Source organism: Acromyrmex echinatior, chromosome 3 (genome assembly GCF_024713525.1).
Source record: "Acromyrmex echinatior isolate Ae372 chromosome 3, ASM2471352v2, whole genome shotgun sequence".
NCBI lineage: Eukaryota > Metazoa > Arthropoda > Insecta > Hymenoptera > Formicidae > Acromyrmex > Acromyrmex echinatior.
This window is the reverse complement of record NC_141854.1, coordinates 22,775,997-22,803,080: the sequence shown is the minus strand read 5'-3', so window position 1 is coordinate 22,803,080 and position 27,084 is coordinate 22,775,997. Positions and strand designations below refer to the sequence as shown.

Here is a 27,084-nt window from a genome sequence, read left to right as displayed (position 1 = left end):
GATCGAATTCTCCTTCCAATTAGTAAATCAACTACGCTAGTAGTTCGATACTGACTGCAAACATGAAATGTTTGAACATCCCGAACTCGATATTTTGATTCTTTTTCACGATTCGTGTGATCGTGCTTTCGCATGTAAAAAAAAAGGATATCACTTGTTTCGAAATTGTGCGAATTCATTATAGCAATGAATCCGGACCATGCGAATCGAACAATCACAAATGAAACATTTATGACGATCATGAATAAGTGATCTTTTTTCTTTGATGTATCGATGAGAAATAGAACAACATTTGCGTTTATTCGTATTCATGACGGCTGAGTCACTCGAGACTCGATGAATATTCATTAATTTTGGAAGATTATTCATATCACCTCTTTACATCGCAAGGATATAAAAATCAAACTTAAAAACTGCTTCTTTTCTGTTCTTTTATATACTATATTTAAACGTGGAATAACTTTTTTATTATCTATAATAGAGTATGGGTCAGGAATGAATCCTTCGAAAGATACGTCTTCCACAAGTTAAAGCGAATCCATTTGTTCGCGCTTACTCGCTGGGTTAGGATTCATCTTCAGACAACGTGCACATTCGTCTGGCAAATTCGGGAAGAATAGAGTTTCATAAGTAAGAATTTGAATATCGTTTACTTTTGATTGATGCTTTAGTCCCCCGCGTTTTCCAGACTAACTCTGAGGGAAACTTGAATTATTATCGATGAATATTTTTTAATACACTTAAATAATAATTATTTAAAATCATAAATTATTAAATAAAAATAAAGATAACAAATAAAAGGGGTGATATGCAATATAAATGTACAAGAACAATAATGATGATAAGTACAATGATTAACCGAGTCCTTTGGAATAGATTAGTGTAGGAACCACAATAATCTCAAGTGCTGCCATAGGTTTATTAAATTTGCTTAATGGCCTAAAATTGTGGTGGTTCTTATACCCAAAAAGCAATAGATATAAAAAAGATTGGATTAATGAACATCATTGTAGAAGTAATATAGATATAGTTTAGGCATTTCTTTAAGCATGGCCAAGCACGTTCTAGTATTATTAGAGTGATCTAAATGATCTAATCTATTTGTCTAAACTATTAATTAAGATACATTATGGAAGAAACATGCTTCGTTGTACACGAAGATACACTCACATCGGTGTTATCGGGATTGAGTAGCTTAAGACCACGATTGTCACCTTTCCGATTTTCGGACTGACTCTGATTTTTTTAACGAATCAGCAGACAGAAAGGATCTGTTTAAGTTTAGAGCGCACATTGATTTTCTATTGATTTTTCAATTTTCCGGCTTAAAATGTCGAAATTTTTGAAAAATTAATCTCCAGTGGACAAGACTGACAAAATTTTTTGGATAAGGCTAGCGATAAAAATCTGTATTTTCCTGGAAAAAAATGACAATAACTGTCTACTATAAAACGATAAACTAAATAGAAAATTTTCTTATTGACATTATAATTCAGTATTCTAGTATCACTATTCTAATTAGCGTCAATGGAAAAAGAGTGTTTTCCAATTGAAGCTTTATCCAAAATAAAATCCGTAAAATAAATTAGATATAAAATAAATAAATTATAATTATATAAATAAATAAATAAATAAATTAGATTATTAATCATTTTTATAGTTTTTGTCAGTTTATTCAATTAGATAAAATTCAAGAAGATAAAATCCAGAATTTACCGTCTTGAACTTTCCAATGGTGGTTTTCACCCACTGAATTTTTCCGGTCAACCCTGCCAGTGGAACACTAGTTGAAAGGTAGTTCCGTGTTTCGGAACACGCGAATCGCGTGTCTAGCGATATGCAGCTCGTCGCCTACATTCGTTAGACGATATGTGTAACTGCGCTTTGCGTGTCGCCGTGAATCGCTTCAATCCACCGAATCCTGCCTCATTAAAAAGAATATAAACGAAGTAGACGGAAGAGCGACGTACCGAGAAAAGGAGGAGCTTATTTATCGTTTCTAACTTTGACTTCTTGACGTTTTCCTCGAGTGGCTATATTTCATTGCGAGGTACATTTACTCCTTATCCCACACAATATCGTAGCGACCGGCTTGACGTTACAAATGAGAAAGTTCCGTAAACTACGCCGTCGTTAGTGATACATGAATCACGCACGCTTGTAGTAATATACACTATAGCACATCATTTAGCTCGTGTGCAGTCGTAGATTCTATAGTCGCGGTCACTATATCTTACAATCTTTGCAATCCTGCTTGCGTTTCTTTTCTTGCTTCCGTGATTTGTACGCTATTAATTTTTGTTGCGTGTATAATCCAATTTCTTTTAAATTTAACGTAATTTTTACGTGATTTTGATCGGGTTTAGCACAGGACTATCATTTGGAAAATTGGATGAAATGAATTAGTTTTCATATGTAATGTAGATTATAATGTAATGAATGAAAGATGTCATATAGATGCAAGGATCAGTAATAATAGATAGTTTTTGAGCTATGACGTATTAGAAGTGTAAAACTTGTGCTTACAGAGCATCTTTGTTTATAAAAGTACATACAGATTTAGAATAACATAAGTTTCACTTTAGAATTTTTTCAAAGAAATATCTAACCGTAGAACAAATAACTAGAACAAAAGAAAAAATACTATTATAGATAAGACCGAATGACAGTGTGTTAAAGAATGTATATTAGAAGATATCCGAGTGGAACAGAATCATAATTGAGTCTCAATGATATCATGACGTCATTTTCCACTTAAAAATGACCTTATTAGAAACAAGTAAGGTCATGATATTATTATGACTTCTGCATTTTATTTAAGTAAAGAACTCCACATTACATAGAAAATTGAGTACAAGAAATTAGTTTTCAGATATAATGCAGTTCATAATGTAATGAATAAAAGATGTTAGAAATGCAAGACTTTAATAATTAGACAGTTTTTGAGCTATGATGTATCAAAGGTGCTCTGTGAGCATAAGTTTTACACTTTTGATACATCACAATTCAAAGAACTATTCATTATTGAGCTTATCTTTTGTTTACCACATTATAAATTACATTATATATGACGACTGACTCGTTTTATCAAAACCTAATTTGACACATAATTAGTGTGAGGTTCTTTATCTTCTAATATGCATTCTCTAACACTTTGAGGGAATTCAGTCTTATCTAGTATTTCTTTCTTTTTTCATAGTTACTTGTTCTACAGAGTCACATATTTCTTAAGAAAAATTCTAAAATAATTCATCTCTTTATGTTATTCTAAATCTAATGTACAGAAGTCGAGATATCTCTTTCATTCTCACCAAAATGAACCTAATAATATATATGTCTTCTAAAGTATAATTAAATATAATTAGCTCTCTTTGCTACATATAATCAAATAAATAAAACAAAAATAAAAATTCTGATTTTGATGAAACATTCGTCGTTCACTTGACAAAATTTTATCTATCTCCTCCAAAACTTATTCTGATCAATTTGTTTTTTTTTTTTTCGATTTTCTCCCGATTGAAACGTCGCACTTTTTCGCTATTACACGGGTATGTACACGGACGCAGATCGATCGCGGAACACATCGTGAAGCATCGCGTTGCATACTCGTCATTAAATCGTCTCTCACTCGTCATGAACGTGCGGATCTACCGTCTGTACGTACGTAAGAGAGGCTTCGTGTGTCCGGGCACGTGTCGGATGATGACTCGTGACGGCAATTTTTTCCAGCCGCGCGGCGTTTACGTTCCATGGACGATGTAGGCCAGCGAATGACGTTTTACACGAACGGATTGACAGCATAGCGCGCACATCCGCGACAAATACGCTTCTTAAATTCTTTAACATGTCGATGCACGATCAATTATTTATTAGTTCCTCGCCGCGTCTATAGATCCGTCGGTGACGATTCGATAGTGGTGTACTATAAACTTCTCGCCGATGAAGTCGTTGGCTCCTTGCCGTGGCTTTTGCGATCGTTGATCCATCTCGAAATATTTATATTCTCTCGACTGGCTGAATGCCACTCTCCTGTGCGAAAATCGCATCGAAACTAAAGGTCAGAGACGAAATTGATGAATCAACGGAAAACAGGCGATCCGTTAACAATGTTTTCGAACAATAATTTTGGCAATGCGGGAGCATTATGATTGATTGACGTGACTCCCTGATACGTGGGTTAAAGAAAATACGTATAATTTCTCTAAATACATCTCGTATGCTATCTATAATCTAGTAACGCGATACTGTTTGGCAGAATTGGCTTGTACGCGAATGGCTTTGTGTGCAGATATTAGATAATATTAACGTATGAGCATTGATTGAACTTTGCAGTCGATAACCTCGGTCTATTATAAACGTCGGTTTGTGCCCTTTCCATTATAATTGAACTCCGTTAGGAATCGCGATCGATAACGCGCAGCGCTCGCTCCAGTGACGCAACGACGCGCAGAAAGATTCGAACGAAGAGTTGCCATTGAGTCTTTTCCTCATTGAGCAGTGCAGTAATGTCTCAAGTTATTACACCAGGAAATCTTTGCAGCATAGTTGCATTGATGTATGCACGAGTGCCTGGCACGGCCTGCCAGAATCTGAGTCACACGATGCGCTCTGACGTCTTTTCGAGGCAGAGATATATGTCGCGAGTCTCTCTCTCGGACAACCGTATCTCCCTAACTGCCATCGCGCCCTTGTCAACAAGTATGTAACGTCATATCGCGTCGCCCGCACATATTACGGCGATGTAAGACGAGTGTACGTATCCGGCACTGCCTGCGCGTCAATACACATCGCCGAATAGAGAATCGAGTCACGATGAAACATGATGACAGAGAGAGAAAGACAGAAAGAAAGTTTGTGCGTGTGTATGAATATGTAAACCGGAAGTAATATATATATATATATATAGATATTTATCTGTCTATATTTTTTATTTTTGTATAAAAAAATAAAATTATTTTTATATTTAGTAATGAAAAATATCATATTTATATTTATATTATATAAAACTGCAAGAGACAAAAATCATTTATTTTCTTCTCATAGAATTTCAAGAATTTTTTCAGAATTTTTAATACCTACTGCATTTTCTTATTTGTACCAACATGAGAAAATACGGTATTAAAAAATTCTGAAAAAATTCTGAAAAAATTCTACGAACTTTATGAGAAGAAAATAAACAATTTTTGTCTCTCGCTGTTTTTCTGTAAAGTTGATAGTATTTGAATTAAAAAATTATTGAAAATCAATATTCAACGATTTTTAGTAATTAATATCTTGTTAACTATTGCGAAAATTGCAAAATGGTAAAGGACTTTTCGACTCAGTTTAGTCTGCTCTATCTACATAAAATTGGCCAAAACTTACGGGACACTCTGTATAAAAATGAAATAATATAAAACATACAAATATATAATATAAATAAATTAATATGTATTACAAAAACACACATACATACATACTTGAAGAATTTTTAAAAGATGTGTGTGTGCTTTTTATTTGTCTAATTTATCTTTAAAAAATGACATACCAACCCTGCAATGATAAAAGGTCAAAAAAGATGTTGCAAGTTTCATGAAATCGAACTTCAAAATGACAAGCATATAACGAACACAATTTGTAATCCCATTCTATTCAAAGTGAACTATATATTTTAATAGAATTTTAATCTGAATACAGCTGCGGTATTCAACGCGAGTGCCGGCTATTACGATAGAACGTGCGAGAAAATATTGCAGGGAGGAGAGAGGATTGGTTATTCTGTGGCGACAACACGACGAGTCAGACACGCCACGTAATACACGTAATTGCGATCGCGATCATAATACACGTACGAACGATTCGGTGAAGATAATGGATTTCAATCCATGAGCGTCCCCAATTTTATGGTTTTATGAATTTATCGCGTGCAACGGAGTCACGATTACTAGTAAAATATCTCTCCAACGGTGTGAATTAAAAGCTGTACATTTTTTATTTCAGCAGAAACATGAATCAGCATTGTACGTCTGTCGTGAACATTTGCAAGTTGTACATAGAATATTCCGAAAGTCACACACGAGCATTGAACTTCAGATTACTTTGTTGCTACATAGTCACAATAATTATAGATACTAGTTATATTGCGGATAATTTTAACATTTGCAAGAATGTATATATCTAGAATGTATAATTATATATTTTGCATTTTTCTTTTCTTATAACTTCACTTCACTTTTTTATTTAAATTTATTCTGATGAAATCAACACTTAATTGACAAAAACGAAATTAAAAAAATCAAAATTACTGAAAGTTGTATAAAAGCATATTGTTTAATAAAAAAACTTTAAAATTGATCAAAGTATCAAGTATGTAAAGTAGTGAGTTTAATGAGTATAATGAGTTTGGGACGTCCTGTAATCAGATGCATATTTTTTATAGCACATCTGTTTCTCCGATCATATATCTGTTGTTTTATTTTGACAGGTATAGCCTGTTAGCATTTTTAATGTCAGCATACGTAATTACTTGATTAATGATTAGGTCTTCGACTCGCCTTATCCATCTCATTAAACGCGACTTTATGATTTTATTGTTCTGATATTTACGAGTTACTGGTTTTATTGTTTAAGCAGCGTTATCGATGGCCCCATTGCTATGCCAGAATTGTTACATTACGCTGAATGAAAATGTATTATCAATTAAACCTGCTCCTACCTGGACTTGTTTAGCCCGCTGCGAGACTGCAATTACAAGAGTGAAATGCGTAGCTGGATGCATGCAACGTTTCAGGAAAACTGAATTAAAGTTCAGGAGAACTAAATTAAAGTAGTCGCCTTTGGAAAAGGGGTTACTCGATCGATGTATTAAATATTTACATTCGTTTACGTTGCATAACTAGAACTCTTATTCCTGTAGAAAGCAATCGATAAATATTCAAATTAATAAAGATCGTATTAATTGTTGATAAAATGCATAATATATTGTATATATATCAGACGACGGCATTTAAATATACAATGAAAATATTCATTTTAATATCGGAGATCAGTTCAGATGGAATGTTTATACTATAAAAGTTTCCAATCTATTGTAATTTTATCTCTACTTTGTGTTCTTTTGATATAAATAGTTCCCTATTTTCGTCGCTTATACTCTTTTTTTATTTCACTCGATTATATATTGGAAATTACATACCTCGAAGCTACGACTTTATATTTAAAATTTTCCACGTATGCACTTAATAGAAATTCCCTCTTGCAAGTTTCGCGCTCTTTGTTATTTTTTAAAAACTCACTTTTTTATTCTTCGCATAAATCATTCAACGAACGTTTATGCATTTAACATAAGAAAATACACGAAAAAAGATGTAATAAAAATTGCAATAAAAAGTTTTTATCCTGGGATATACGATGGAAAACATATTTTTATTTACAAATTTTATTTTTCTATTTTAAAGGAATACTTTTTTTTGTATTTTAAAGGGATGATTGTAATTATTTGAATATTTGAATATGTTATATAAAGCAAATTTCATTAGTATTTCATGAATAAAAACAAAATTTTACAATCTGTATACGGTTGTTTTTTTTTTTACAAATTGTTTCGTGAAAATTTTATGCTTATGTGTAAGATACTGAAAATTGCAATATTAATATAGTAATATTTTAATCGTTAACATTGTAAAATGTTGTAAACTACTGTATATACATACTGTATATACATTGTAAGTTTATACAATGTTTGTACAGTGTAAAATACTTGCATAACTTCCTCTAACGTGCGTTAATTTTTACTGACACTCCAAGTAAAAAATGCACATAATAAATTATCAATTTTCGTGTAATAAATACAATAATATTACCATATCTCAAATTTTTATGATAAATATTCTAAAAGAATAAAAAAATATTTTTATGATAAATATTCTAAAAGAATAAAAAAGTATTACAGAAAGGAAATATATCTTTTGTAATTTGTGACAAAATAATTTTTACAATATTTTCTCCATGTAGATTAAGATAAGATTTCGAATTCCCACACGTTTCATGCTGATGTAAAAGACAGATTCCCGAGGCGCGCAATGGGAATCTGTAATCCCGCATTACAGCTTGTAAAGATGCAATCGCACGGGAGATATCTCGCCGCGCTAATTCGTTGACCCCGCGCAACTCGGCGCATTTCAACGGCGAGTTACGAACGTATGTATGTGTATGTCGTCGCGCAGGCACGCGTTTCCGGATGCGCGGCACACGAAGCACGTCTCTTTCCGCGTTTTCACGTTGCGCGTTGCGATTACTTGAATGGCTTCGCAAGGTCCGGAGTCCCCCAGCCGAGAGTTCACTTTGCCGGCGACGCCGCGCCGACGACGGCGACGACGTTTGCGGGAACGCAATTTGCGAGCGACTATTTTGATTCCGTGCCACCATCGCGCGTCGATGCTGTCTGATTGGCCGCAGTAATCTTCGCATCCGTCACTTTCCAATCTCTTCATGTAGGTAATTTGTCAACGGCTGACCTTTGTAGCGTGATTAAACGTGAATTTGAAGTTTCGCAGTTTGTTCCGCTTCGCGCTGCAAAGTGTCGTTTCACCGCATTGCCGTTTTTCTACCTCTCGTATCGTACAATTCAACGAGGATTAGTATGGTATTGTAACGTAATAATACCGTCGCGATCCTGAAATTTGCGAATCCATCAAGCGGAATATTTTCACGTACGATTGAGTAATTTCATGGCTGTTGCAATTGGTACGTTCTTAATCGTTGTTGGTGAGGTATTCAGACTTATAAATTCGCTAAATGCTATTTATATATACGTTATTATATTTAGCGCAAATTGTTTCACAATTGTAAAAAGTTTAGCATTTATCCTTCTCTAAAGAAAATTTATAGAATATTATCAAGCTTTATTTAATTCTAAATCATCAACAATAAAAATGGAGATATAATGTTGGAATGTCAGAAATACGCGAGTTACATTTGAAAAAATCGCACGAGCAATAAAGGGTTAATTATTCGAATTTAATCCTTCAGTCAAGAATGTATTTTCGCTTTATTTATGAATAATATTAAATAAATAGTTTGTGAATAATATTGAATAAACTGTTTCATGTACAGAGAGGAGAATACATTCTGCGAAAAGTTGTAACTTACTACTATTATACTTCCAAAAGGTGCGCGATATACATCGATTGATAAACGTTGAGAATTTCGCATCGCATAACAACAAGAAACTTGGCTAGTTTACAGGAGATGAAAGTATTTGATACGATATAATTTCCTTTGTTTGTTAAAAAAAAGAACGTTTTCAACGTTGTCGTAAACAATCGGTCTTTTTTTTTAATTTTTTGCGCCGGAGAATAAATAGACGCGCGAAGTCTACGTCGACGCGCCACAGTCTCGACAATTTCGCACCGGCGATTATTCCATAACACCGAGGAAAAAATAAAAGGGAAGAAAAAGGGAAAGAGTTTCGTCGCGGCGCGAGACGTTCATAATGTCACCGAGTCTGCGCAGGACGGAACGGCGTGGAAACCACCTTCGTTCGAACGCCGGTATCTGAAATCCGACGATAAATAACACCAGCGAATTTCCCTTGCTCGCGATAAAATCGGCCGGGGTGGATTAGGGGTGCGGGAGAGACCGGGGGGGGGGGGTGGCAGGGATACTCTTGTTACGCGACGCGAAATAACGCGAGTGCGTAATGTAAACGCGACACCCCGACTGGTTTTGACGTGGGTTGACGACTGCGGATGTCGGACAAAATCGATAGTACTTGGCGAGTCGCCGCCGCCTCGTTGGTCCAGGCCATCTCCCCGACGCCGAAGCGCGTAGGCGTCCAGAAATACATGTATACGTATAAAATATATATATATATATATATTCTGTGACGCCGCGTCGCGTCGCGTCGCGCCGCTTCTCGGTGTACACCGGGTGTTCCCGACTTTGTGACGCTTGGCGACCAAGAGAGCCAACTCCGCCAACTTCTTTCCGAGTCTCGCAGAGCAATTCAATCCGCTGATGTACTTTCTAGTGATTTGCTGCTGAAATGAATAATTGCGTTTCTATTTCGTTTCCACTGGTATCTAATACGGAACTTAATTGTTTCGTGAAGAGTCATTTCGTAAATCTAATGATACATCGAGGGAGAAGTATCAAAAAGAAACGATTCTTTCTCATTTTCGGATAATTTTCCAGCGCAAAAACACGTTGTTAGAGAGTTCGCAAGTCACTATGAGAAAAATATTTCTCTGATATTCTGCAGAAAAATGGTTTACTTTTTAATTTAGGCAAGTAGCACGTACCGGAAAAGATGTTCCAGACGCGTTGGAGTCGAAATAAGTTAATATCAACATATTGCTTCACATTCCGTCATACATATTTCATATGAAAAGCCAAGTGGCGATTTAATTCTACAAAAGTTTCTCGGTATTTCAATTTATTGCGTAGGTATAGAACGTATAAGTCTTTTTTACAATTCCAGGGGGATCCGACGAAGATTTACGCGTTTTTGCAAAATGAAATCGATTTCAATTTAACCGCAAAATAAATATTCGTTAGTCGAATAAAAGGAAAAGATTCTGTTATGTTTTCACCACCTTAAGGTTCAATTCATCGTGACTGATCCTAGCTTTCCATACAATTCCCCAACCATTAATTTCTAACTACTGATACGCTCAATACCTCTGGGACACCCTATATTCAAGAGAAAGGGTGAGGGCGAGGGGAAGAGAGAGCCAAATCGAACCTACCCTCACGAACTACGCTCTTCATTCAGAGCCGCCCCCACAATCTTTCGTGTGACGTCATAGAAAGCATTGGAGCATTCACTATCTTGCGCGCGCGCGCGCGCAATAGGCGAAGTAGAGAGGAATAAGAAAGACAGAGACGAAGTGATCGAGGATGCGCACATACGATCTACGTCTATGGTCCAGGATTACGTCTACTAATGGTAGCAGGCGATGATGGTGGTGGTGGTAGCGGTGGTGGCATCAGTAATAGCGATAGTAGAGGGCTTCGTACTGGCTTGCCCTCCCACATCCCCCGAGTATTGCTGCTGCTGCTGCTGCTGCTGCTGTTGCTGCTGCTGCTGCTGCTGATGCTGATGCTGCTTCTTCTGCTGCTGCTGCTGCTGCTGCTGATGCTGATGCTGCGGTTGCGGTTGCTGTTGCTGCCGTTGCTGCCGCTGCTGTGCCACCACCAGTTCTAGCCGCTCCTCCGCCTTTCACTTGCGCGAGCCTCAGTTCGCTGGTGTACCTCATCAGCTGCGGGTCTCTTCGAACGACGCAACCAGTCCGACGTTGTACTACCTGTTTAGTCCGACGTATAATCTTTTTTTTTTAGGTAGATATACCCCGCGTCTCTTTGTTGCATCTTCCCTGGTAATTCTCAACGAGCTTCTGCGTTTATATGTTTACTCGGCCTTCCGCGGCCTTCTGGGAAAAACGCGTTTGTTTGCGTCGCACCTGTGGATCCGTGGGTACCAGTTTCTTCATCATTATTGCGTCTTACGCAGCCCGCTGAAGAGCGTCGATCTGAGAAATCGCGCACCGCTCATTTAACTCGCTTCGTAGTATAATAAATAGTTTTGGATGTCTATTTTCTCGGATGTGAAGTGCCGGAAAAGTGATTTGTCACAGTTCTGATTTATGTGAGAGACTTCTTTTATGAAGTTATCTATTTTTACGTTATCGTGTACCAACATTAAGGGAATACTATGCGGTGGCGATAGCATGTCCAAATCGCTACAGGTGGTGCTTTCTCTTTATTGTTCATATTATCATGTTAAAGTTTGAAAAGAAGCTGCGTGCTGGTTGAAGATTCGCTTGTTCGTTTTCTTTTCGCGGGTCATACGAGAATAATCAATTAATAATAACGTTCGAGAATACGACGATTTATGTGAGTAACATTTTTGCTTATAATTGAGCTTTTGCTCATATTTGACAAACGTGTGAATTTGTCTCGTTGAAATTATCTCCAGACGAATTAGGACTACTAAATTGTTAGCATAATGAGCTCGTTTAAAAGTATAATACGTAAAACAATGGCATTTTAAATTAATGAACAAGAAGCTTGATCTATTATCAATATTCGTTTCTGTACAAGAAAGAACAGTTTGGTTAAAGTACCTAGAAATTTAGCTACAGATGTGAAAATAATTTTGTTAAATCATTAAAATAATATTATGACGCTCAGCTAATTGCTAGAATGTCAAAACTTTTTATGTGATGTTATATTTAAGCCATCCTACAAAATAATTTTTATGCTCAACAAAATTATTTTCAGATCTGCCTAAATTTTTAGATACTTTAAAAATTTCTTTCCGTGTAGATTGCGATACAAAATTTTCATGATGAACGTGATGTAAATAATTTAATTTAAGACTAATGACATGGCATTATGAAAAATGTTGGCTCAGAACATTTTTTTGTATCGACGAATAGTCGTGACGAAAATATTACGACGACAGATATATTTCGAAAACGCCCGTTTTTCTTCCTGTCAATAAGTGGTAATAGCGATTTACTTTATGCGCGTCAAAGGTACATCCATGATCTTGATTGTGCGTAGTATCTGACAGAGATAATAGATCGCTTTGTTATTTCGAAATGTTGTCAGTCGTGAGGAATAAAGGAGACCGTAGTTTGAGAATGTATATTAACATTTTTTTATATATCCGTAAAATGACGCTCGTTTATTGGCAATTGTCGATTAATTCTTCGCAAATGATACGGAAATAGCACGTCGGAAGTACATTTTATCATCGTTACTTTAGCCAATTATTTCCCGCCTGTGACATTCAATCAGGACTAATTTTAACAGTTTAATTGTTTAATACGAGACCAAAGTATAGTTCGGACTTCTCAGTTCATCCCGAGACCTTCGCTAAATCGACGCCAGCTTTCTCAATATAATATAGGACATTCTAGAACTCTCGCAGCGTTTCCTTTCGTCTCCGTTGACTCCTTTCATTCGCTGAGCTTCGATCAGCTGCGATTCGAGATAGATAGATACTTGTAATAAAGTTGAGGGTCATCTTTTTTTTTTCACAATCTATTAACCTTCCGGAGATGACGTCAAAATGTATAAGACAGTTATTGACAGCAGCTCTGTAAAATCCATTTCATTTATATTAATTAAAAGACACTAAGTTAATTTCAAGAAACCAGAATTAATAGCAAATATTATTTTGTTTTAGTAACTAAATATTGTATTTTAGTAAGAATAATTTGCAGATGTAACATAAAGAAAATGGAATTGTTTGACATTTTTGACAAAAGGATTTAATTGAATAGGTCCGATCCACAGTCAGCTGCGGAAGGTTAACATTCGATATTTATCGAATTCGAATGATTAGCGTATCTAAACTTTACGCTATGTTTCTAAAAGCTGTTTAAGATTACAGACTAAATTTCTGATCACATATCTTTCGTGACGTCTTACTACGAATCTGGTTCGTGACATAATTGCTTTCAAAGAGGTATACCTATTATCGCAGAAACACGTACGGTGCACAAACAAGCAAGTCTGATAATAACTAATAGGCTGATTTCTGGCGACAGGTTGACGCCGCGTAAAGTTCTGCACGGCAATCCAAACTTAAATGCCGGATACGAACTAGAAATTCATTACGAATAACGTCATTCCTCGTTATCGGCATTTTTATCGAGAGAAAACATCGGCTTTGATCTCACGCCGAAAGATTAATTTAAAGTATATCTCTAGATTGCCGATTAGATTACGTATATTCGCGCTTTTGATAAGAAAGCGCGTGCTCCAGTATTTGCGTATTGAAATTGAAATTTCAACAGTCAAAAAGGATATATCGCATTATTCCGGAATATCGCATCGACTTGTTGCGCTTTTCTGAACGGCACGAACCGCATACGAAAGCCAATAGCCGAGGGCTTTATATACGCGTTGGTTGACTTGCTCGCGTACGTCGCACACCCGGACGTAACCTCGTGGCATTTTCTCGCCATGTACCCATACACTTTATGCACCATGACATAGATACTCGTCGAAGGGCGCGCTCGATGATGCACTCGTCGTCGGAAATTCGCGGGAGAGATGTTAGAAACCTTTTTTTTTTTTTTTTTCACCTTTACCGACCTTTAGTCTTGTGTGGGTCAGAGTGTGACATTGTACAACATCACGCAAGTTTTGCGAAAGCATTAGCATACGAAGACCTTTATTATCGTGATTCTACATTTATCAGAAAGATACAATTTTCCGTATTAATGTAACATATTTGCATATCTTATTTGCATATTCATACATTTTTTTATAGGATATGAATATAGTTTAGAAACAAAATTATGCGCGTTTAATTATTGTACATTATGCGAATAATATGATAAGAAATCGTTTAAAAATAATGTCGAGAATTTTATGGAAATAATAATCTGCTTATAAAAATAGAAAAATTAGAAAAATTATTTAAAAAAATTTTATTTAGAAGTCATATAAGAACTTTTGTGTTTATTGGCTCTTTACAAATATTTCGTAAAATCCTTTACAACAAAAAATAGAAAGTTTTGATTTTGTTTTCTCATCGAAAGATCTATAATTAAACGAATAAAAATCATAACATTTACAATATTCGTTTACGTACGTAATTCTACCGTTTGCAAGAGAGTCACGTAAAAATCTCGTCTTTTGTATTTGTTGCAGTGTGGCTCTCTGGAGATCGGCGAGGAACGCCAGCGTCGGGTCGCTATGATGGAGTCGCTCTGCCAGGTGAACGGCAGTAAGACCAACGCCATCGGCAATGGAGACCTTAACAATGAGACCAACAATAACAACACGAACAATAATAATAATACCCACAATAACAATAACCACAACAATAATAACAATAATAACAACAATAACAGCAATGCTACCGATTGTCCGGATCCTCAGCAGAGGTTAGCGGTGCTGAGTTTCGAGCAGGTCCGCCGCCTGAACGATGTGATGAACGAAGTCGTCAGCATTCACGGCCGAGGGAACTTCCCCACCTTGGAGGTCCGATTGAGGGATCTCGTGACGGTGGTGCGCAGCAAGCTAGAAACCGATCCGAGCAACGGGGGTGCCGGCATGAGGGTACGCGATATCCGACTGAACGGAGGTGCCGCTTCCCACGTGCTGGCCACCGAGTCCCAGCCGTACAACGACCTGGACCTTATCTTCGCGGTCGAGCTGTCCAGCGGCCGTAATTACGACAAGGTCAAGGCCGCAGTGCTTGGCTCCCTGTTTGACCTGCTGCCGGAAGGCGTGAGCCGCAAACGCATCACTACCTGCAGTCTGAAGGAGGCTTACGTAAGCAAAATGGTGAAAGTGAACAACGATGGCGATCGGTGGTCCCTGATCTCCCTCGGCAACTCCCGGGGCCATCGAAATGTCGAGCTCAAGTTCGTCGACTCGATGAGACGGCAATTTGAATTCTCCGTTGACTCCTTTCAAATCGTTCTCGATTCCTTGCTGCTTTTCTACGAGTGCAGCAAGCTCCCAATCGCCGAGAACTTTTACCCGACCGTGGTTGGCGAGTCAGTCTACGGTGATTTTCAAGAAGCACTCTATCATCTGCACAAAAAGCTCATCTCGACGAGGCATCCTGAAGAGATACGCGGCGGCGGCCTACTCAAATATTGCAATCTATTGGTGAAGATGTACAAACCGTCTCAGCCGGATTACATCAAGACCCTCGAACGATATATGTGTTCGAGATTCTTCATTGATTTCCCGGATATAGGACAACAACGCTCCAAACTTGAGAACTACTTGTGGAATCACTTTGTCGGGCCTGAGGAGGAGGCCCTCAAGTATCAGTACCTGATGCTGCTGCACAGCGTTGTCGAGGAATCTACCGTGTGCCTGATGGGCCATGAGCGACGGCAAACCCTCGCATTGATTCAGAACCTTGCCTACCAAGTGCTCTGCCAGGAGCAGCAGCAGCGGTTGACGAGTCATCAACAGGCGCCGCAAGGTCCGCCTGCTACCTACGTCTACGCCAACGGTTATTACTACGCGCCCGTGATACCCACGACGGCATGCTACACGTGCACCTGCAACTGGATGGCGTGCTCCTCGTGATGCGACGATATCGGCGATAACGTCGTATCTGTAGACGTCGCCACCGCTACCACCGACATCTCCACCATCACTACCACAACCACCACTACCACCACCACCACCACCACCACCACCACCACCACCACCACAACCACTACCACCACCACGATCACTGATTGTTGCTGCTTTAACCGACTTACAATCAGTCACGTCGATTCTTACAATCATTGGTATCAAAGATATCAATTGAGAGAGTGCGATTTCTGTTATCTCTGCTTTTACGGCCTCTACTGTCCTTTCGAAGATCCTGGAGACTTTTGTTGCGCTTGTAGTCCTTGCGAAGTGTCCAAAAATGTGGAGGCAGATATTGATCGTTCCGTGTCCGATGTCAAAGAATCTAAGCTCCTTAGTTGACGTTCGTCGGGGTGATACGAGCTTGGGTGCAAGAACGGTATACGGAAGAAGTCATCTCTTCGGCATCGAGGATGATCATTTGAAAATAGCAGTAACAATAGAATCGTGGATCGAAAGGCGGCGTATAAAATTCGGACGATGAACGTATGATATCGTCGACGATGTGAGAAACGGTAGGCAAGTACGAGACACGAAGCATTTCTTATCGTGAGTCTTCGGCCTTCCGTCGCGAGTGCTGCTCTTTCTAAGCATTCGTAAAGATATTTCGGTGGCGATCGTTGCAGCAAAGTTAGGACCGACGCTGGTACCGGCTACAGTTGCGGTGTAAAACAACCAAAAGACTATAAAGACTCCAGAAACGATGTGTTGTGCCTAAAAATAAAAATATAAAAAGAAATCGGAGAAGACTAGAAAAAGATACGACGGGAAAAAACGTTCCTCCGATGAGTTATAAAAAAAAAAAAGACAGACATAACCGTAGTAAAAGAGCAAGATGGTCTTAGATTAGTGGAAACGAGCGCCGCTCGTTTATTGACTAAATACGAATATTTCGGAGAATAGATATCGACATCGTCCCGGAACGAGCGTTTGTCGATGAAACGGACGTCGACGTTGCGTACAGCGAATTCTGGACGAGGCCACGTTAAGGAGGAAGCGGAAAACGAAGAAAGAAGAATCGAAGATGGACGCGAGGCGGAATATTCCACGATGGAACTTGTGGATAGGGAGAAGAGGAGAGAGTGTTGGAATGAACAGACGGCTCGAGCGAGGCACGATCCTCCTGTTTTAACCTTTCCTTTGTCTCCTCCCGCCTGATTTTTTTTTTTCTCGCAAAACTGATCGCGTGCCGGATAGCAAGGGCAGGGAGAGACAAGAGATACGTAAGAGATGGAAACGGGCTGTTTTCGGTGAGGGAGGAAACACGTCGCGAACTACGGAAAAATATATAAATATATATAAATATAAATATATTTAAATATATACAGATATATGTATAAATTTATGTATAAATAATTAATGTGTGGCTGTGAACACATTTCATTTAGATACTGTGTATAACGTGATAAGATTTAATTCGGGAAGATGATGTTAGCGGGGCGGCACGGCTGGGGGAACGAGAAGGGAAATGAGTATGAAATCGAAAGGGAAACGCTTCCGAGCCGCATTTCTTTCATTTCTGCGAGAACTCGAGCGAGTGTAAATACAAAACACACACACACACACAACATACATACGTATACATATACTCGCAGGGATGTACATTTACATATCCATGTACACCGGACATGTCTGATCGACCGTGGGTTTTCTTAGGCGATAAATACTACATGAGTGCTGAGACACAACGCTAAAAAGGAAATTATGGCTTTTTAATGGGGGATGATTAGATCTGTCTCCCCGTGAGAGTCGGATGGATATGAACCCCACGAAGAAAAATCTTGCAATATAATAATTCGAGTTACGGCGAGATATATCAAGAGATATATCAATGAGCGCGGAGAAGAGTTATTTAGAAAAAATATTTTTCGAAATGTTTGCAAAGCAGTCCGAGAGTAGAGGGTAATTTCGAGAGCATGTCAAAATACCGTGATACGTTATATCCAATGCCAAATTGTTTCGACAAATCGCGCCGTAGCTCGCCCGAAATTCCGTCTCACATTCTCGTACGCGCGAAGCGAAGATTTTGATCCATTCCATCTGAAAACTACTACATCTATCACGTTCACTTTTTTTTCTATCTCTCTCTTTATTTACTCACATATTATCGTTGAAGGAAACTGCGGTTTGTCGGCGCGACAGTAATCCCGCGCGCAGTAAAATAATCACAGGTCCCGGACATTCGTTTGGAAGGTGGCACGTTTCTGAAAACCGTAGCCTGAAACTCGCGGCGCGCAAACGTTCGAGAAAAAGAAGTAAACAGGGCGACGATTGGAGATAGGACGGGGCACAGGCAGAGAGATTCGAGCGAAAGAAAAAGAGGATGAGAGATAGAAGTGAGGACGAAGTGAATACGAGGGAGCATAAAACTACCTATTCCTCTGTGTACGTTGATTTGAACGGAACGCGACTTGTGTTGAACAAAGGGAGGTAATGTCACGAATCACGGCTGATCGGCACGACGTAACAGACCCGGTCTCTCTCTCTTTCTCTCGGCGGCTTCTTTCTAGCGGCGATTGGGGCCCGCATTTTCTTTACTAGACATCGTAAACATTCAGTGTATCGCGCGCGCGCGCGTGCATCCGCGTGTGTATACGCGCGTTATACATACGCGGAGGTAGCGACGACGTGGCGCTCCGGGGTCTTACATGCGTGTAAGTGGATGCATAAGATATACATACGCATATAGCGTACTTTTATATGCGTACACTTCTCTATCTTCTCCTCTTTTCCTCATCTCTTTCTTCGTGCACATTCGCGCGCGATTATGTATCCGTCTCCGCGTATATGTGCGTACGTGTGTGTGTGTGTGCGTGCGTGTGTGTGTGTGTGTGCGTGTCTCCGTTTACGTGCGTATCCGTATCGACTGGTGACCCCGTTAGTTAGCTCGCTCGCTAACAGGCCTCGTTTGCCTCGCTCGCTCGCTCGCTCACTCTTACTTTCAGTTCGCGAGCGAAAGTAAAGGCCTAATAAAAAGCCCGCAAACTGGTTTTTCAGGTATATCGCGTGTTAATGCTAAAGAGATCCAGCCGCCGGCGCGGCCGGAGTGCCTCTATTGCCGGCCTATCGCCTATCGCTCTACTACCACCACTGTCCCTTCTCTCTCTTCCCAGACACTCGTATATATCTCGCGTACATCTCGCGTATATCTCGAGCGTCGCTCCGCGGTTGCTCGATTTACTTCGCGCCGCCTCTCATGTATTTCGTCCCCGAATGTATTTCCGCAAATGCGAGCTTCCGGAAGCAGCATCCTTCCGGCATAAACGGAACTTGATTATCTATCGATCGGACGTTTGGAAAAATCGCCGTTTGGAACTACTCGACACGCCGCGTGGCGGATTCTCACTCGGTTCAATTCTAAAAATTCTTGACGAAATCCTATATGTAGGATATTGTGCAATGTAAAATAAGAAACATTAATGGATATATATATATATAGTATAGAAATGTTGGGTGTTATATATAGTCAGATATTGTACATGTTCGAGGTATGATAAATTTAATAAATTGGAAAGATGAGAGACATAAATCTAAATTACGTTATGACCGTATTCTAATTTACATGATTATGATTATCGAAACCTATCGCGAATTATTGTTCCTTAATCTTTTTTATCGCATCTTAATTACGATGAACAGAGAGAATACTCGTTATATTAACTTAACGGTTCGGCGTTCTTCACGCTGGAAAATATCTTCATGCCGACTCAGCTTCGCGTCGTGCAAATTCCATTTACAATCGAGCTTTAATAATACTCTTAAGTGGAAGTCGAACGTCATACTCTCCGTGTCTCTCCCTTCACGTCGCATCCAAGCCACTCGCGGCGCTCATCGATCGACAAATTAATCTACCAGAGATGAGCCAGAAATGAATCGACCATCGGCGGAATTAAGCCTTCCGTTATCTATAAAAGACAGCGATCTCATTCCGCTTTCCTCCTCGTCGCTTTCCACCATTTTTACTTAAATGGCGACGCGAACGAACTCCGAACAAGGAATTCAACGAATACAGGCTTTTCCTTCTTTTTAATAGGCTATGCTTTTCTTTCGAATTAACGTTTATTTTATGTGTAACAAATATCGATTTGTACGGTGACTTGTTTCAGAATTTCGACTTTATAACATCTTGTAAATGATTTTTATGCTTCACCCGTGTTATTTTGGCGTCAAAATATCAGTATTGCTTTAAAAACAAAAAAAGAGATAAATAACGTAGCGATCGAAGGACACTTAGGAGCCAATTTTTATAATTTGTTCACGAGTAATAACCGTAGGGTTATAGTCGTTAAGAAGTTACAGAATAAGTCTCTCGGACTTAGTTCCACAATTCACTGTTAACTCTTAACCGGGATTTAACTCATTTCTCATCTCTTTCCGATTCTAGAATTAAAAAGAGATGACGGATGAGTTGAGTGAGTTATGAAATTGGACCTTAATGTGATAGAACTACAATTCGCAACTGGCAGCCCGCCGAAATATCCAGAAGCGTGGTGGTAGTAAGAAGCAAGGCTGATAGTAATCGAAATTACAAAATCGGAACTATCGTATATTTTTAGCATCAATATGTGCATTGTTTAAATTTTGTTGATTATTACGTTGTTTTCTTTTATATGTCATTTGTGTGTAACCGTCGAAGAAAAATGAGCGAAAAAAACAATTATTTGTCTATCGCGCGCGTGCGCCTTCGCCTTGCGAATTGGAGATTTAGAGTAGGGAATCTTGTATATCGGAAGTGCGTTTATTAATCATTGTATTTATGTAGGTTTAAACACAAACGCCTAATTGCGAAAGAAAAAATTCACGCGGATGGCCGGAACACGTGCCAACTTACTGAAATAATTATGTGTGTCTATGTTAAGTCTCGGAATTAGTTGCCATTATCAAGGACACGTTGATTACAACGTTGATTACGTTGTTTACTCGGCGATAAACGAACGTTAATTGCAACTTGTATAGATCGTCGATTACGTCTGAAATAGTAAAGATAATAATATACGAATTTACATAATACATACGTTTTATATATATATATATCTCGGGAATAATCTCGACGAACTTGCAGTTTATCAATGTGAAAACTTATTTGTTTATAGATTGTGCGTTAAATCAAAATTTATGTACTAGCATGAGGGGAAGAAAGAAGGGTAAATGATACGAGAAATGTGAGTCGAACGAATTTTTTTTGCTTCCAAGTCGGCAACATTTTATAATAACTCGTATGTTAAATTAAATGAAAATTGAAAATGATATAAAATTCGGATATATTGAAATTAATATATACATATATATATATTTACATAACTGTATATATGTATAATATAATATAGATAAATATATATATATATATATATATATATATATACATTTTGCGTAAATGTATGGGGTGGAAATTTTTGTTGAGTATGTAATAACTAAAAGGCCGTGCCGCGATCTTCAGGCTACATATTGTTATCTCATTATCTTCGTAAGAACGGAAGAGGCGCTAATCGGCATAATGTTCGGAAAACCGAACAATGTAAATGTACTTTCATACACACATCAATGGAGATGCATCTACATTAAGATGCGCGTGATGATGAATTTATGAACTGCGAGCAAGGGAAAGGATCAAAACGGAAATGTTGCATGTATTTTCAAAATACATGATACATAATGAAAGGGTTTCGATCTTTTCATTGATTTCGTTGATTTCGTTGTAACATCAAAATAACCGAGATGTGTAAAATTTATTTTGCAATGCGAGAGAAAATTGCGCAGCAGTATTTACGAATTTTACGAGTTTTAAAAAATGTCACGTATTAAAATATTGTACATTACGTAAGATTGTTATAAGAAAATCCATTAGTGATAAAGAACAAATCCGGATCTAATTTGTAAAATGATACATCAGTTCCTCTTAAAATATAAACTTCAACGATATTTGCATTTGCGCGATTGATCCTTCCTCTCGGATTCCACGAATCGAATTCAAACACAGAAGCTCAAAGGAGCCGAGTCCTTCGCCCTCACAAGATCCCGATCGTCGATTAATAATATTATTCTCTCGTAGGAATTTGTTTTTCGTCTTTAGTCGATCGAGACAGCCCCTGATTTTTCACTAAGCGCTTTAAGGTCCAGGGTTGATACGTAACTATGTACTATACATATATATACATATATCTCTTGCGGAAAGATATTGGAGGACACACACGATCATGTTACATTACCGTTTATATATTTTACTACAGGAAATACGACACTAATGAATTTATCTTTCTATTAATATGTGTAACTCCTAATGGAACGTTATAATGTAATTACATGGTATAATTAAAGGAAACATAGCACACAGACGCAGAAAGGAGAGAAAGATATGTATTTAAAGAACGTTATATATTATCGTTCTTAGTGTTTACTAGATTACCCGTTACGATTTTTAATTCTTTAGTAAGTCCTATTATGCGCGAGCGAGCGAGAAAGAAAGAGAGAAAAAGACAGAATGACAATCGGAGGGTGCCGAGGAACTAGAAACGACAGAATGATCGCGGAAAACGGATATATATGTACATACATACATATTTCACGTACATGTTGATAGAAATAAAGATATATATGTATATGTATAATTACGTCCAGAGACGAGTTAAGAGTAGCGGGCCCATGCCCGGGGAAATCTCAAGTCGTCCTAAGGAAAAGGGGTGAAGGGTGAGGGAAATGACGGGCCCAAAACAATCGAGAGAAATCATGGGTCAGTCCGCCTTTCCCATAATGAACGTTCCCTAATTTCGTTCATTGCAAACGTGTGCGTTTTGTATGTGCGTTCCTTTTTTTTCTTTTTTCTTTTTTTTTTTCTTTTTTGAGGCACGAAACTCAGACTCGCCGCTGGACTCGTCCGCACGTCATGCATGTGTGCGTACGTGCGTGCGTGCGTGCGTGTGCGTGTGTATGTGTGTGTGTGTGTGTGTGTGTGTGTGTGTGTGCGTGCGTGTGTGTGCGTGTGTGCGTGCCCACGCATCCTCATATATTACTAAGGTAAACGTGTTGCCCCGTTTACATGCGAATCCGCTGCGAAAAAAAAAAAGAAAGAAAAAGAGAGAGAACAGTACAGGCTCTTTTGCGTCTTTATTAGGATAATCCCAGCGAAGTGTGCGTCCAAACAAAAAAAAATTGCGCGTGCATCATATGTGTTTGTGTAAATGTATATATATGTATATATAATATATGTATGTATATATATATATATATATGTATATATATATATGTATGTATATATATTTATGTATGTAAATGTATATATATATATATATATATATATTTAAAATACACACATACATACATACACACACATTTTCGAGGATCTTTCGAATCGACGTCGCTTGAAAACTTATGAGAGATAAAATCGACGTTCGCTTTTGCGAGCTCGTGCTTTATGTAAGAACTTAGATCACAGATATACATATATATATATATATATATATATATATATATATATATATATATGTGTATAAAGATAAAAATTAAGATAGAACATTTAAATCGGAAACTGAAATGATGTTATTGCAGTTATTGATAAGGTCGATCTAACTACAAAACGATTTTAAGATAAGGCTTCGAAATAATTTTTAAATTGGTTGTGATTGTATATAGTGTTAGCCTCTGACTGTGTTAATTATCATCGGATAAATTATATACCACACATACACACCCAGCCACACATACACACACCCACAAACACACATACATACATACACACACACACACACACACACATACATACATCGTAAGCAAATAAATATAGATTAAACGGATAAAAAATTGAAAATTTATTAAAATTACAAATATAAAAATTGATGTCGATTTTCTTAACGTTAGACTCATGTAATAAGGATAAGATAATAAATTAGCGATTAAGATGCTGAAACAGCGACGTCGACTTGACTGGATTCGCGACAGATAAATAATAATAATAAATAACAATAATAATAAGGCCTCGACATAAATAACATTCTTGCCTCGTCCGTTAACCGGAAGCCTGTGAAGTTTTCTGGTTTCGGACGGTGAACGCGTCTGGACCCAGATACTTCGTGAAAATCATAAGACTCGTATAAAATAAAATATGTGTATAATAAAGGCAACGCTATTTTTTGTGGCTAGATTAGGGCGTAAAGTAAATGGAAGAAAAGTTTTACGAAAACTAAATTCTATCGGTCTACGTACAGTCGAAAGTAGTTGATATAAATATTAAAATGTAATTATTAAATTTTTTGCGAAGAAAATTCTATATATCTATAAATCTATATCGTTTTTTCTCTTGTATGGCGTCGCCGCTCTACGATCGTGATAAAAACAGTGATCAGCTAATATGATTCTAACCGGACCGATCGTGGTGAACACTTAAATAACGTTTCATGAATACACGCAAAGGAAAAAATTCGCACATCGTGAATTTATATATATATATATATATATATATATATATATATATATATAACGATTCATAGTTAGCTGTTAACTTTTAGACAGCCATCGTGTGAGCGGCGAACGAATCGAGATTGCCTTGCAAATGAAACGCTTTAATTTGACAGGTTACAGGATGAAAACCCCAGTGAGTCGTTATGTAGCATACGTTATTTAGCGCGAAGCCGCACGCATAGCTAATTAGATAATTGCTATGGCAAATTGTCGAGGAAAATTCGCGCGCGAACGCACCTCGACCGATCGGTTTTAATCATTCGCGCTAATTGGTCCACTGAGCATTCAGGTCGAGATGGCGAATGATTGAATGAACTGAAATTTATTTAGTTATTTATTTCTCGGCAAAAAGTTAACGCATTGTTGAAATAAATTGGTTAGTTCTCATAAATCATCTCTGGTTTTAAAGTTCTTCAAAAAATAAATATGCAATAGTTTCCGATTAAAACAATTTAATTTGCGAAAATCCCGAGGGAATTAGTTTATATTAATAATTTACTAATAATTTAATTAATTTACAAATTTGTTCATTAAACAATTATTTTTATGGATCAGTTATCACCTCCAATGCGGGGGAAGAAAATCCACTTATTCATGATGTGCACTGATTAATGTTTTATGATCAACTTATATATTTATTTTTCATATTTTTCTCTAATTTTTGTTGGCTTTGATATTTGATATTTCGTATGAAGCGTTACTCGCTTCCTGAATGCTCATACGGATCTTATCAAGTAAGATTAATTATCAAGTTGCATTGCGCGCTTGATCCTCTCATGCCCGATCGATCGAATTCTATAATCACACGCCGATTGTGACAGAAAGATGATTGTGATTCTGAACGTCGTTGCGATTTTATTTGCTCGCTCGAGATTTTGAAATACTCGAAAATCATGCTGTAAATGTCCGTCAAATTTGTTAATAACAACGATACAATATAATTTGTTTAAAGTCAAATTAAGTCTCTTCGATGGCGTGGTATCGCAGTTCTCGTCAAAACGATTAAGCGATAGCGTTCATATCGACTTCAGTAATTTGCATTAACGTCCGATGCAGTATTCAAACTTCGCATTATCAAGAAATGATTACGTAACATGTAGAAGCGATAACCAAAATGTTAATATTGTTTGTGGAACGCGACCTAATAAATACGCAATAAAGTGAGAATTTTAACGAGCTGGTATTCTTAAAGCTACACCTGTCACAAAAATATTAAAAATCGATATTCTTGAAGTCTGTCAGAGACTTAATCCTTTTACGTTTATTGTGCAGTCGCAAAAATATTTTAATTGTATGAGACTTCAATTAATTAATCTTTAGCAAAATTAATTAATTAATTAATTAATTTTTTGAGTATTTTTGCTCAATAATTGTTTACACGCGTAAGAGAATTTACACAGTGTTTTGTCATTCTTTTTCTCGAGCTTGCGTCGGTGATTGTCGATTGTCATTGTTCAACTTTGATAATAACACGGATTACGATAAGACTGCCCAGATGATTGTTTCTTTATCTTTGATTGCTGATCGAATTTCACACGGATTACATTGTCTTTTATTGGGATAATGAGAGATATCTCTGGCGTACTGATCGGATTAAAAACGCAATTCTGAACTCTGAAGCATCGTATACGATACCGAGTCTTCGAAGAAAATTATTAGATAACAAATCGAACTTCTAAAATGACAATAAGAAAGAAGAAAAATCCTTAATGCTTATTACTTATTAAAAAAATCAATGTGGCATGAGAGGCGTGTGACACGTGTCACGATAGCAGAAATGTCGATATGATGATTTTCTGTTCGTCACGTATCCTCAGTGATGCCAGATGCCTTCAGAGATTTCTTTTTTTACAAGTCAAATCAAAAATCTCTCACGCGAATCCAAGAGGAAGAGTTTTCACCAAGAGAATAAAAAAAAAAAAGAAAAAAAATATGTGAATGAAGAAAAAAAAAATAATAAAAAAAAATGTGAAAAATCGAATAATTTGCGAAGGGAACGGAACTGTGTGCGGAAAAGGATGTTTTTCTCGGATGTTTACACGATAGATCGATCTTCCGTCTTCTATAATTCTTCTTAAAAAAAAAAAAAAAAAACGAGGATAATGGCGTGCCTCCTGATCTGGCATCACTAACGAGGAAGTTAAGCGGCCTGATCCTGCGGAAGTGCACGCTATTTCCGGTTGCTCCGAGACAATCGACTCGGAAATTATTAGACCTTCGTGTTCTCATTATTCCTGCTTGGCGTTGCGACTCTGAAACAATCAAATAAAACTCGGTGCATTGCTGTGTGCGATTCTATCGGATTGTACTACAAGGTAAGGTGATACAATTTCGAACATTGTATAATGCTGAACAAAATAAAATTTGAATTCAGTTTTCCGAAATTCAAATTTAGTAACCTTTTTCTCATTGTACGGAGGATACTAATAAAGAGATAAACAGGGAAAAGGCTAAACTTGAACTTCAAATAGAAATGAAATAATCTTTCCTAAATCTTATTTTTTTCAAAATTATTTAATTACCACATACCTA

The 27,084-nt window shown here is 37.5% G+C and overlaps 1 protein-coding gene across 5 annotated transcripts in view; it reads left to right on the top strand.

Annotated features, from left to right (window-relative positions):
- LOC105143318 (terminal nucleotidyltransferase 5C) overlaps positions 1 to 25,728 on the top strand; it is a 140,247-nt gene extending 114,519 nt beyond the window's left edge. For 3 of the 5 annotated variants that reach the window (XM_011051557.2, XM_011051561.2, XM_011051560.2), the window contains exon 2: positions 14,650 to 25,728. In XM_011051557.2, the coding sequence (XP_011049859.1) occupies positions 14,650 to 16,050 (1,401 nt within the window). In that variant the 3' untranslated portion in view covers positions 16,051 to 25,728. Of the gene's footprint in view, positions 1 to 11,217; positions 11,320 to 11,354; positions 11,875 to 14,649 lie in introns of those variants that run through there. The other 2 variants (XM_011051563.2, XM_011051562.2) reach the window with 2 other exon arrangements.
- Positions 25,729 to 27,084: the final 1,356 nt, after the last annotated feature.